General features: G+C 47.3%; 1 protein-coding gene across 4 annotated transcripts in view; it reads left to right on the forward strand.

The window, feature by feature from the left end:
• WASHC1 (WASH complex subunit 1) overlaps nucleotides 1–13,450 on the forward strand; it is a 33,145-nt gene that overhangs the window by 18,197 nt on the left and 1,498 nt on the right. For 3 of the 4 annotated variants that reach the window (XM_030263660.4, XM_030263658.4, XM_030263661.4), the window contains 8 exons: nucleotides 3,684–3,795; nucleotides 4,501–4,647; nucleotides 9,163–9,299; nucleotides 10,193–10,328; nucleotides 11,368–11,575; nucleotides 12,085–12,249; nucleotides 12,436–12,594; nucleotides 13,187–13,255. In XM_030263660.4, the coding sequence (XP_030119520.4) occupies nucleotides 3,684–3,795; nucleotides 4,501–4,647; nucleotides 9,163–9,299; nucleotides 10,193–10,328; nucleotides 11,368–11,575; nucleotides 12,085–12,249; nucleotides 12,436–12,594; nucleotides 13,187–13,255 (1,133 nt within the window). Of the gene's footprint in view, nucleotides 1–302; nucleotides 487–3,683; nucleotides 3,796–4,500; nucleotides 4,648–9,162; nucleotides 9,300–10,192; nucleotides 10,329–11,367; nucleotides 11,576–12,084; nucleotides 12,250–12,435; nucleotides 12,595–13,186; nucleotides 13,256–13,450 lie in introns of all 4 variants that reach the window. The other variant, XM_032746415.3, reaches the window with a different exon arrangement.

The raw sequence follows: 13,450 nt of genomic DNA on the forward strand, positions 1-13,450 counted from the left end.
AGGACTTTAGGACAAAGGAGAAACATGAGCTAAGTTGGGGGAGAAGTACAGAGGGCTTGAGGGCAAAAATATTTCAGGGGGAGAAGAGAAAGTGAAAGCTTGAATCAAAGCAGCTGAAAGGTTGGCTTTAATATCTGCTTAGATCAAAAAATAAAAGTTTGTATGGATTAAGAGATAATCCACTAGATAGATTTAATCTGCCATCTGTATTGCTTCCCCAAAGAAAGCACTGGGAGGGGAAGGTTGATTTGGCTCAATGCCTAGCATTTGAAGGTAAGTGATGTATTCTCCTTTTTTCACAGACCCGCCCCCCCCTTCACTTGTCCTGAATGAAGCACATCCTGCTGAAAAGGAGGGGCTGTCACTGTAGCCTCCTGTTCCTTTGCAACTCCAATGTCATATTGAATTTAACTAAAGGCGTTTCTCAAGCAGAAAAGAGCACCAAGAGCAAAATAACACAGCAATGACTAAGAAAACAGGCATGGGGTAGGTTCACATGCTCATGGTGGTTTTGTCTGCCTGAGCAATTGGTTCTGAGAGGCAGTATTGGGCCATTTTATTAACACTTCATCCTTCTTGTCCTAATTGTCCTTGTCTTCCCTTTAATGGAAGTTAGGGTCTGAATGCCACCTTTCTTCCAGCACTGCCCCTGAAATCCTTGTCCGTATCCCTCCATCCCTTCCTTCCTGTTTCCTTTCTGTACAGAAACTGGTTGAGTCCTTTGAGTAAGTTCAGCTTCCACAGCAGTAGAAATAGTTGATCAAACATGAGAAAGTTTTCTCCATGTATTTTTTCTGGTAAGATATATGGTGTATTATCTCTTCTAACACATGCAGCTGTATCTTGAACTGTTTGTGTTAACAGTCATGCACTTCTAGGAGCCTGTACACGTGATGGAATTTGGATTGGTTGGATTGAGGGGGTTTAATTTTTATTTCAAAGTTATCTTGTTCAGCAACAAATAAATTAATTCTGTAGATTGATATGTATTCCTTCTGTGTTGTGGGCCTGCATCCGTACCACCTCAGGTGAAGGATTTTTGCAGATCTCATAAGGTCAGCGGGATTTGGCCTGTTAAATCCTTAAGCAGGAGATAACAGGAGAATGTTAAGAGTGCCTCTGGGAAGATCCATCAGTTTGAAACACCTGAGCTGGCACTGGGCAACTTCCCCAGCTTGTGCTGGGAGCAGGCTGTCTGCCTGATACAGTCTCCTTTCACTGATGATATTTGGTGGGCAGTGGGGTTGAATGTCTCCCCTCTTTTTTTTTTTTCTTTTTCTCGACAGGGAAGGGAGGGGAAGAGGCTGGTACCTGGTGAAACACTGGGGATAATGTGGGGCAGGAAAGGGAGTGAAGGAGGTGTGTGCCTCACTAGGCCCACTCACATTCATGAAGTGAAAGGGATGAGAACACTTACTGGTTTCGAGGCCTGAGCTTGCATAACTATTTGCTTAGCACGTCCTTCTGGGAGAGAAACATGTGCCTGGTCAGATCCTGAAAATTGTGTCTGGAAGTCAGCAGGTACTGGCTAAAAGGCAATTGATACCTTGCTTTTATTTGGAGCTTCAGGAAAGCTTTGTGGAGTTCTCCTAGGAGAGAGGTCTACTCTCAGGTGAGAGGGAAAATTGCATCATTGATTTGAGGAAGAGCAGCAAAGCAGAAATAAATGACAAGGTTTTTTCAGCTTTGAAGGAAGTAAAAATAGTTAGATGCCCCTAGAGAGCAGTACTGGAAATAGTGTCAATCAATACAATTATGAAACCTCTAGAAGAGAGGTGAACTGTGAGGTGGGAAAATGTGCTGGTGAGAACAGTTAGGAAGGATTTAGGTCCTTCAGAGGCATCTCACACTTGAACAGAACAAGGCAATGGGACAGCCCTATGACACATGAAATTTGCTGCCGACAGGTGCTAGGAAATGCGCCCTGAAAGGAACAACAGAAACTACTCTGAGAACCTATGAAGTGTAAAAGTGATGATAACTTACTCCACTGAGGCAAAGGGAGGGAGTCGGAAGGAAATCATGAACAGATTTGTACTCAGTGTTGGTACAAAATACAAGCTGTTAGACTGTGTTTAAAATAAAATGGGGTAAAATAGAGAATAGTTCTGAGAGAGAATCTCATGAGGTTCAATTTTGCTCATCTCCCACTCCAAGTGAATAAGGTAGAAACAGGTTGTGTGCTATCATGCCATATGCATAAGGAAGAATTTTTTCATGCCTCCAGGAAGAGGAGAGCATGGCTATAAACAAACAGAAATACTTCAAGTTTAGAGAAAGTGAGTTTTTTTTCAGAATGGTACAAGGAGAATAGGCTGCTTGTTCTTGCTGTTTTTCACTATCTGCATTGAGAGGGCGCTTTATATTTCTATACTACAATAGAGAATGTGCTGCCCAAAGTGAAAATACTGGAAAAGATGGATTTGGTACAGTTTGAAATTGGGAATTGTGGATCACTGCTGATCTCAGATTCATTACTAAAGGGAATTAGACAGAGCAGGAAAAGATCATGAGAGCTTTCTCCTCAAAAGCAAAGAGAGACTCTCGGTGAAATTTAAAGGCAATACTTGAGATTGCTTTTTACCAGCATAGGATGATCCAGTGGAACTGGGGTGAAAGTTCAGAAGATTTTTCAGCTTTTGACCTTGTAGGTGGGGAGAATCTGCTGGTTATACATGGGGAAGGAGGCCTCTTTGAGAAGGTGACATCATTAGCTGTAGCTGATGCCTGCTCCCAGCATCTCTCCTAATCTTTGACTGGACCTGTGTGACAGTTCCAGCAGCACGGCAGCCACTCTGCATGTCATGGAGGCATTTTCAGTCGTGCCCCTGGCTGCCAGGTGGGAAAGAAATATGTCCACAATGTGAATGCAGAGGTATTTAGCCAATGACTCCTCTCCACTGCTGCCATGGAGTGCTTTTCATCTCAGTCCCAAAGCATTCTGATACCATAGTGGTATGGTTTATCTGCAGCTGGCAGCTTTAGCACCACACAGCCCCTTGCTCACCCTACTCCCTGCAGGGTGGGGGAAGGAGAACTAAAAGGGCAAAAGTGAGAAAATTAATGGGTTGAGATAAAAACAGTGAAATTATTGAAATATAATAATAATAATAATGTAATGGAAAGGAAAATGACAAAAAAGAGAGAGAAATACAACACAAGAAAGACAAGTGATGCAAATAAAAACAATTCCTCACCACCAACTTGCTGAGGCTTGTCCAGCCCACGAGCAGTGGACCCCAGCCAACTTTCTCCCTAGTTTATATGCTGAGCATGATGCCATATGGCGTGGAACATCCCTTGGGTCAGTTGGGATCAGGTGTCCTGGCTGTGTCCCCTCCCAGCTCCTTGTGGTGTGGGGAGAGGCAGAAAAGGCCTTGACTCTGTCTAAGCTCTGCTGAGCAATAATTAAATCATCCCTGTGTTATCAACACTGTGTCTGTTGACAGTTTTCCATCTTTCTATGCCCCAAACAGCCACAGGTGCATCATGCTGCGAGTCATGGATTAATCCTCCTTCATGTTGGAGTACCTAAAGCTCTCAATAGGATGCAAGCGTGGCTCAACCAGCACTGTTTTTCACTGTGAAACAACCTGCTCCCCTGAGATCCACATCCTTCTCCAAGGGGCTGGGAACTGGCTGTTTTGAAAAGAACCAGCTTAAGAAGTGTTCTTGCCTCCTAGGATCTCTCAGCGGGTGGAGGCCAGCCGGGCACAGCTCCAGGCAATTGGGGAGAGAGTCACACTTGCCCAGGCAAAGATTGAGAAGATAAAGGGCAGCAAGAAGGCTATTAAGGTAGTGACTTCAGTGAAGGCTGCATGGCTTCTTTTCTTCCTTATTTCTTTACTCCTGAGGTAAGCTCTGGAGAAGAAAAGGTGCTCAACTGCTACAGCTGCTGCCCACTCACCTCTCCATGCCTTAATGCTGAGCAGGATTATGGTGAGAATCCCATTCCTGACTTGGCCAATGGATGAATTTTAGACCCATAAGCCACACAGCTCCAGGCTTTGTGTAGCCTTTATATATTTCTGTCTCAGCTGCTTCCTGAGAAAGAGAAAAGGCATGTGCTGAGCTAAGCTTAACTAACACCTTCACTTCAGGCTCAGAGACACTTATTTGAATGAAAACTGCTTTCAGAGAGACTCCCTCTAGTGCATCTTAATCCCATTGAGCCATGTAAAACTGGTGAAAATCCTTCTTTCCCCATTCTTGCTCCATTTTATACAGTATTTCCAACTCCTTTCTTGCCAGTGGAAGCCTTTTTGCTAGTGATCTCCTAGTCCTTTTAGAGAGAGAGAAAAGCTCTGGCAATTCCAGTTTCAGAAGTGGCAGCCCATGCGTATTTGGGTCTGTGCACATAGCCCTTAGGAGCCTGTTGACTCCAAGGCTGCCCATTCCCACTGGCAGCAGAGGTTGCATGTTTACTCCTCTCCATGTGTTTCTGCATCATAGACTTCCCTAGTTGTTGGGATTTTTTAGTCCCTCCTTGTTTCTCCATAGGTATTTTCCAGTGCCAAGTATCCAGCCCCTGAACGGCTGCAGGAGTACAGTTCCATTTTTGCCGGTGCAGAAGACCCAGCTAAGCAGAAATGGCCAAGACATAAGATTCAGAGCAAACACCAAATGCTGGATGAAAAAACTCTGCAGGTAAGGAGGAGAACAGACCTTGGGAAGGACAAGCAAAGAGAACCTGGAGGTTGTTAATCTCTTTGATAAAGTGGGCCAGGGCTTTGGGACATAGGCTAGGAGTAGAACATATTTTAATTTGGCCTGTCAGTGGGGAGGGTATGAGGTCAGACTGGGAAGCTTATGGAGATGCCAATTGGAGAGGGCCATGTCGGTACAAGAGCTTGTCTGGGTGGCTTCAATTGCCAAGTCTCTGGAGCAGTTCAGTTTCCTGAGATGCTGCTGTTTCCTGCAGCAGTGTTGGTGAGTGCTGCTGTCTGCGCTTAAGGCTTTGGCTGTGCATAGTGAGGCAGCTGGGATCAAGCTCATAGCTGTTTCAGAAATAGTTTCTGAGGGCTCTCATATAACATGAGGTGAGAAGGGGAAGGTAAGAAGGCTTGTGAGTGTGTCAGGAGAAAAAGGAGTCATTAATTAAAGCATTTTTCTGCCCCAGAAAATAGTTGCACTTGGGCATTGTGCCTGGGTTGGAAGGACAGGAGGAAGAGTTGCCGTGCTTAAAGTTTAAAAGTTGCTGTGTATGTGCTGTGTCAGGAGTAGCAGATGTGCTGTTCCTAGCAGGTTAAGGATCAGTTTGACAACTTCCCTGCTCTCCACCCCTAAAGAGACTTCCTTCCTCATCCTTGTGTGACTTGGCCAAAAATAAAGCTTCCACTGAATAATTTATCAGGCTAAACTTCCCTGAGTGTTAATGGAGTTGAGACTTCACACAGAGAGGTAGTTATGAATATTTCAGGCAGGCCAGGGAAGCAGGATTGCTGGCTAAATGGAGAGCTGACAAACTTGAGTAGGGTTCCTGCTTCATTCCAGTCCTGGCAGTTGCACAGGTAGAGCTGCATGGGACGTGCTGGTGTCTGGCAGGGAAGCCAGTGAGCGCTGCTGCCTGGCTGGTGGCTCCATCCCAGTGGAGTGCAGGGGGAGCAGAGGTAGGCAGGGAGCAGACAGGGAGATGACTTCCCACCCTGAAGGGCTGGTGCCGAAGTACAGCCCCTTGCACAGGGAAGGGATTGAGAAGAACATCAGCTGTTAAAAAGCAGTATCCCACAAAGAGCAAATGGTGTGTCTGTTCATCTGGCCTGCTGGCTCCAGTAGGCTCCATGTGCCATTTGCCACAGCCATTTGCCTGGAATGCCATCTCTTCCAGTCCCAGTCAGTCTCTATACCGTTGCCATGTTCTGCCCTTTGTGACTAAAGCTGCCATCACCACAGGGGCTTTGTTTCAGCCCCTGGGGGATGTTTGTTGCTCCCCTCCTGCAATCCATCTTTTGATCCTCTTTTGTGACTGTTGATCTCTTTCTGGCTTTGCCGAGTCTGTTCATGCAGCTGTTGTCACTCTTGCCAAGCTCACACATGAGCTCCTGCAGCTCCTCTCTGTGGTGAGGGGATGCTGCTGTCAGCTGCTGAAGGATGGAGGGGTTGATGTGCTGAATGGGGCTCAGTGTGGCCAAGCTCCGACCACATTCCAGGGGGACAGGCCCTTCTCGGCTATAGCTGAGCACAGAGCTGGACATGCCTTGCAGTGACAGGGAGAAGTCTAATGCTTGCATTCATGCTTTCCTCAATTATTCAGGGTTTTCAGCAGAGGCTCACTGCCTGTTTTCACTTTTAATGAGAGCCTGTTTGCTGCGAGCAGTCGCAGTGGCCTTTGCTAAACTCCACTTACACATGGGCACGCAACATCTCATCAGGAAGGCAAACTCTGCTAATGTCAGTTTGAGGGAAAGTGGTGCCAGCCTGTGCTCAGCCTTTAGGGATTTTGCTCTGGGGGGTAAGCAACTGAGCTGGAAATGTGTCTGGTTCTGCAGTTGATTTTAAATGCTTCCCCCTTGGAATTTCTTCTTGCCCCCTCAACCCCAAGCAAGGGAAAACTCAGCTGTTTAGAGGATGCTATTTAGGTTGGTAAGGTAAGCACTGATGGGTGAGAGTGCCACAAACACAGTGCTTGTGGTTAGCCTGGAAAGCCTTTTGCTTTGCACAGTGCAGTGGTAGCAGCAGGGCAGGGCTCAGAGGGGGCTGGCTGCAGCCCTGTGGGGCTTCCCAGGCACTGGGCACTGCCTTTGTGGTGGGAGCTGTGTCTGGGTGCTACACATGCCTCTCAGGAGACTGGCAGACAGGCTAGGAGATGTGGCCTGCCTGAGCTTTGGAAGAAGTCCAAGCAAAAGTTACCATCCACTGCTGGAGTAACCTTGCTAGGCTTCAAAAGTGTCAGTAACTTGGCATGTCCTTGTGAATTCTGCTTCTCCCAGAGCCTACCATAGGCATGTGGAGGCTAAACCAGGTTTTTGTCACTTGCTTATCTTGAAATACTTTCAGAGCTGGCATCAGCACTCCATTGGTGTGGGGGGAAGTACTCCAACATGTAATAGTACAATTCCATTTGTAATAGTGTGTGTTTAATTGAACTGAAGAACCAGAGCGACTTATATATTTTTAACTGTAGGTTCTTTGGAAGAAAAATGCCTGAAAATGCAGTGTCCTTGGGGGGTGTTATCCTGCCAGGTGCCAGACCCCAGGTTGGGGTGTTTGAGCATTCAGGCAACTCCTATGACTTCAGTATGTCAAGGTTGCCAAACTTTCGCTTAAGAACTTAATGCTCCTATAAGAAAACTAATTTTTAAATGGCACCTTAACTTGTGGAATTCACAGTTGCAGGATATTTTTGACAGTGTGTGGAAGTTCCAAATTTCAGAACATTTCTAGGTACTTGAGTAAGACTAGCACTTTGATGGCATTTAAATTAAAAGGATTATATTTCACGTTTCAGAATACTCATGCTTAGTGCTTTTATAACTTCCTTAGATGAGGTTTATAAGTAAATGTAGATAATGGTTGTTTTCTCACTACATCCTTACAGTGATGCACAATCTTCTAGTGCTCCCTGAAATATACAAAGAGATAATTAAAAAAAAATATAAATAACTTGAGGGCTAAGTGTATCTGAACAGTTCTAGCAAAAAAAGTCAGTACTCCCTCATGCTTAAAAAATTAATGGGGACATGAATATTAATGATCAAAAGAACTTTTATTTTTGAGTCTCTACTTCTAAAATCTCTAAATAAGAATTTATATATTTTTGCCTATTTGCTTCCATTAAAAAATAGAAGGTGTTAACTTCAATGTATTTTTCACAAGTTGGAACATGAATTAAATCAAAACCTTACAGGTTCTTTCTTATAGAATTTTATAGTCTCAGAGCATCATATAAATTCTTAGTGGATTAACTGAACTGTGACTAAGCCATTTCTTTGGATTTCTGGCTACCAGATTCAAGACTGAAATTTCAATCAGCAGGAACTGCTTGTGTTCCTGAGATATGGTCTTAAAACTGAACCACCAGTGGTGTCCATTTCTCCTATACAAGTACAAGGAGGGAAGAGGGACTCAGAGAATGGGGTGGTGCAGTGTAGTGAGGCAGTAGGAAGCTGTGGACAGTATTTGGAGTGGTCATCCTCTGGTGGCAGAAGAAAACTACAGGCATGATGAGTTACTTAACCTGACAAAGTGCTCTGGCTTCTCCTGGTGTGAACACTTACTGCCTTGTAGCTTGCCTTATTTGTGAAGAAAGAACTGTGAAGGGGCTGAGGAGGGGTCTGCAGAGGGGTCTGAGGTGGCGGTCTGTTCATCCCAAACTGTCTGTGTTCAGGAACTGATGCCTTTCCTCCCTCTAGAGCAGAGTGCTGTGGGCGCTGAGCTTCAAACCCCAGAGCATGTGGCAATGGGCACTGTCACACCAGCTGAAACACTGGTCTGATGTGGGATGGCAACTCCTGTGCTTTATAAAAGTCAGGCAGTTCAGATGTAATAAGTTCTTTTCGAAAGGAAGCTCTATATATTATGCATGAAGTTTTAGAACTGAGAGAGAGAAGATTTCAGTTCATTAGAGTTGAAAACTCCTGCAAATCCCTCAGGCTTTGCAAAACCATCTGGCACACGTTCCACCCTGTGCACTCCTTTCTGCGTGATCTCTTGCCTAGTGCAAGCACTCTATTCTTTCCTAACCTCTTTTCCCTTTGCCTTCCCTGCCTACCCCACTAGTGCAGTCACAGCTCTTAAAACATCAAGTGAAGGCAACAGAGGGGAGGTAATAGAGATATGTGGGGAACTCTGCCTGCATGAAAATGTGTTGTAATTGGAGACACTGTTAATAAAAGCCTTTTAGGCTGTAGTGCTTGACCCCTGCCTCTGACTCCAGAGCCAGAGTGGTGGTTTTATTCTGGTAGATACTTTCCAGAGTAACACATGTTCAGTATGACCCATCCACGGCACCAAAGCCACTTGCCACCTGATTGTGGGGTTGTCATGACTGTGGGGTTGCAATGTTGTCCACATACTTCCTAGCTCAAAGGGAGATAGGGAGGGAGCAGCAGGTTTCCCAGATCACACAGTGCATCCAGCAGTGTGGGTTGTGGTGGCTGGGGAGAGCTGCCCTCAGCAACCATGGTTCTAGTGTCTTACCACCTTTTATCTGTCTTCTTGCAGGAAAAGCTCAAGTATTTCCCTGTGTGCGTGAGCACCAAAATTCACCAGGAGGATGATGCAGAAGAAGGCCTTGGCAGCCTTCCCAGGAACATCAGCTCCCTCAGCTCCCTGCTACTCTTCAATACCACCGAGAACCTGTGAGAGCTGGAGCAGTGCTGTGCTGCTCACCTGCCCCTGCTCATCCTCAGAGGAGCTTTCCCTTCCTCAGGCGTAGCAGTGACTTTTTGCTTTCCTGGGGGTGTTACCTATCAGGCTTTTGGTAGGACAGGGTTTGCTAACCTTCCCTGCTTTTTGCCTTGGGTGGAAGCAGTTATTTTGTCCACACCCGATCCTCTACTCACCTGATTCAACCAATTTTGCACTTTCTTTTGCTTAGTTCTTCCTATTGGTCATCTGATTTCTTTCCAGCCTTGAGATACGCAGTCACTCCTGCCCTTCTCTGCCCTGTCTGCCAGCTTAGGTACTGCTTCTTCTGACAATTCCCGACAACATTACTTTGCTGCTTTTGCTGCTTTAATGTCTCCACCACCTCCTTCACTGCAGTTTCCTTTCCCACTGGGCTTGTGTCATGGTCATTGTCTCTCTGCTCTTATTGAAAAGCTACTTTAAGCTCTTATTGAGCTTTCAGCTCCTGGACCATGTCTTTCTTCTGAGCCATGGATCATTTCTCCTTTTTATCTGTCTTCCTGGACCTTGAGTGACAAGTCACTGGTGCCCTGCTGCAGACTGTAGGATGGTTTCAGGCCAGGTGGTGGAAAGGGGAGAGCTTGGTCATGGTGGCACTACAGTGGGGCTTTGCTTTAGAATTAGTCTGGAGGCTGCACTGGCAAGGTGGGGAGCTGCTTGCCTCCTGGTTGTGGTGGGGAAAAGCAGAAAAATGGAGCTAAAAGAAGGAACCTGGAAGGCCCAACATGTTCCATCTTCATGAGTGAAGTCAGGTCTCTGCCTCCAAGACCCTCTTGTGTACACTGTTTCTTCTGGCCTTGGCTCTCAAGGCAGCATCACTAAAATGCTTGTTTTCTGCCCTTAGGTACAAGAAGTATGTGTTCCTGGATCCTCTGGCTGGAGCAGTGACAAAGACCCATGTGGCTCTAGAAACAGAGACAGAAGAGAAGCTCTTTGATGCACCTCTCTCCATCACCAAAAGGGGACAGCTAGACCGCCAGGTGAGAATGCAGCTGCTTACATTTCAGAGGGTTGTGCTCAGCTCTCTGAAAAGAGAATGTCTTTGATTGGGTGGTGAGCAGGAAGGACAATAACCAGGGCTGCAGAGTACTCATATATCAGAAGGACCTTGCCTGGTTTTGTGCTTGAGGTCCTGGTGTAAGCTTGATGAGTGAGACAAAAGCCTCACACTTGGCAGGCATTTCTCTCTGCTCAAGCCTTTGGTGAGTGTTGAAAGGAGAGTAATGGAATATCGACTCACCTTGCTTCTTGACCTCAGGGCTGTGGGGAGGTTTGGAGGATCTATCACTTTGCCAGCTCCTGAGCCTCTGAGGGTGAGGTGCCACTGCTAGAAGGTCCTTGGGCAGAAGTGTGATCCCCGTAATTCCTGCTGGGAAGGGGTGCCTGCTGGTGCAAACAGAAGGGCCAGCCAGACTGAGCAAAGGGCTGTGCTTGGTGTACACATGGGGTAGGCAGTGCACCAACCCAGTTCCCCAACATGTGTCTGGTACCTGACACCTTATAAAGGCTGTAACTGGGGTGTACCAGTTTTGCTGGAGTGTCATTTGGGAATGGGAAAAAGAGCCTGGGAATAATTTGCTCATCGTGTTGGACTGGAGGATATAATGTATATAGTGAACAAACTCTTTATTCGCAGTTCAACATCACTACTGTTGCCTGTGTGTTAAACACAAAAGCAAACCCCTGTAACTACTGGGTTGTGCTTCTGCATTTTAATCTTTGAAATGGTTCAGACAGTATCCTCTTCTGGAGGAGAAGGGACTGGTTTATTTAGGCTGCAGCAGTTAGTGCATGAACCCTTCAGAGTTCACTTGCTACTATGAAACTAAGAAGAGTCCTGCACTACCTTTCCCAAGCCTGGCCTGCAGGAGGTAGCTTCTAAGCACAGAGGTGTAGGGGTAGCTGATGTACCAAGGTACACCAGCCCAGCTCTGATTGCTGCCCAGATTGTTCCCTGCAGTGGCCCTATTTGCAGCAAGCACAGTCACTGCCTTACCTTGTTGGTTTGGGTTTCTTTAGGTCGCTGAAAATTACTTCTATGTGCCAGATCTGGGCCAAGTCCCTGAAATTGATGTGCCCTCCTACCTGCCAGACCTGCCTGGCATTGCTGCAGATCTCATGTACAGTGCTGACCTGGGCCCTGGCATTGCACCCTCTGCCCCCAGCAGTGCTGCTATTCCAGAGCTGCCCACTTTCAACACTGAGTCGGTGGAGCCTTTGCAACCAGGTATTTTCAATCTCTGATCCCAGGACCCTATGAAGGAAGAAGGCAGGGATTGCTAGAAAGTGGAGATGAGGCAGAAAGTGGAGATGAGGCAGAAAGAAAATTTTGGTAGAAATTTTAAGGTGGATGTTGGATGGATGATGGATGTTGTACCTCTGGCTTAGGCCTGAGGGAGAGCTGCAAGCTGCTCAAGTTCTGGCCTGACTGCAGCCCCTTTACCTCCCTCCCCCTCTCTCTGCATAGCTAGGGAGGAGGGAGCACAGTGTGCAAGGACTGGGTGTGTGTCAGCCTGGGGGGATGCCCTTGTGCAAGTGGGATGCAGCTGGGGAGGGAGAGTAGGGGAATCTCTTGCCTTGGCCCTGCCTGCTGTTAGGAGTTGGTGTGCAGGGCAGGAGTGCTCTACTGCAGGTGCTGAGGACTCTGTTGCTGCTGAGGCATGTGAAGCTCTGAGCTGAAACTCTCCATGTGCCATCCCCTGGGACTCTTCAGATACAACTTCTTTCGTATTTCAGATCTTCAAGATGCTAAGCTACTGCCACCTCCTCCCCCTCCACCTCCCCCACCGCCTCCTGTTACGCCAACTCCGGTGCCTCCTCCACCGCCCTTGCCCCAGCCCACAGCACCCTTGGAACTGGCTCAGTCAGCAAGCAAGGAGAGCAGCAACACAGTGCCTGCAGGTAAGGCTGGACTCCTCCACAGCTGCACCAGCCTCCTTGACTTCAGCCTGTGTCCTTGGGGGCCTTCCAGCAAGGTGGAATGAGATGCTGTCAAGGTATTGGAGTAGCCCTTGCCATGGGAATTTGGCTGGGCCTGTAGCTGATGCACTGATCCATGTCTGCTGCCTGTCCTTCCTGTCCCTGCAGCTTCAGTCCAAGGAGCCCCAAAGGAGGTGGTAAACCCCTCCACTGGGCGTGCCAGTCTCTTGGAGTCCATCCGCCAGGCCGGGGGCATTGGGAAGGCCAACCTTCGCAGTGTCAAGGAGAGGAAGCTGGAGAAAAAGAAGCAGAAGGAACAAGAACAAGGTGCTGAGACTCTTTGGCAGAACTTTTTTTCCTTGCCCAGGCTGGGGAGGTGTTGGGTCTGGGGGCAGGCAGGCAAATCAGGAGCACAGTGAACTCACTGAGCAGAACGGAGTTGTCTCCTCACAGGCTGATGTAGGTCTCAGGTGCTCACCACTCAGCCAGAGCTCTGTAAACTTGCTAAACCTCACTAGCCCAAAGGGTATCTGTCTCAGGGCTTGTGGAGAAGCTTCATATGTGATGCACAGGACCAGGCACACGAATGAAACCCTGGGGGACAGGACTGAACCGGTTTAAGCACCTTGGTTGAGGTAGCTGGGGAGGGGATTGATGGAGCTGCTTTGGCAGAATGAGACTGCGAATGCACAGCCCCTCAATGAATTCCACTCTTGGTTTTCCCCAGAAGATGCCATTAATCCTGCTGTGCCTAGTGTTTCCTTCACCTGAAAATGGACTGTAGTTTTGGGGTGTCATACAAAATTAGGGGTTTGGAGTTTTTTCTTTAATCTGAAAGCAGAATTGCAGGGAAATGCTTTTGCTGTAGTGCTTAGCTCAGACTAATCTTTCTTCACTGACTTGTTTTGCTCTGTGTCAGTGAGAGCTACGGGACAAGGTGGAGATTTGATGTCAGACCTCTTCAACAAGCTGGTGCTGAGGCGCAAAGGTACTGTCCTGCAACGTGGGCTGCTCCTTTCCCCGAGGAAAGAGGGAGGGCACTCTCTGGTACCCAAGTTGTGTCAGCCACAGCCTTTGAAACAGGAACAGAGATTTTCCTGGGCAGTGTACCACAGTATAGCTGAGAGTGTCTTTACGGAGAATGAGCAGAAGAATCTCCACCTCAAGTCCAGCTGGAGGCACT

Source organism: Taeniopygia guttata, chromosome 1A, assembly GCF_048771995.1.
Source record: "Taeniopygia guttata chromosome 1A, bTaeGut7.mat, whole genome shotgun sequence".
Lineage (NCBI taxonomy): Eukaryota > Metazoa > Chordata > Aves > Passeriformes > Estrildidae > Taeniopygia > Taeniopygia guttata.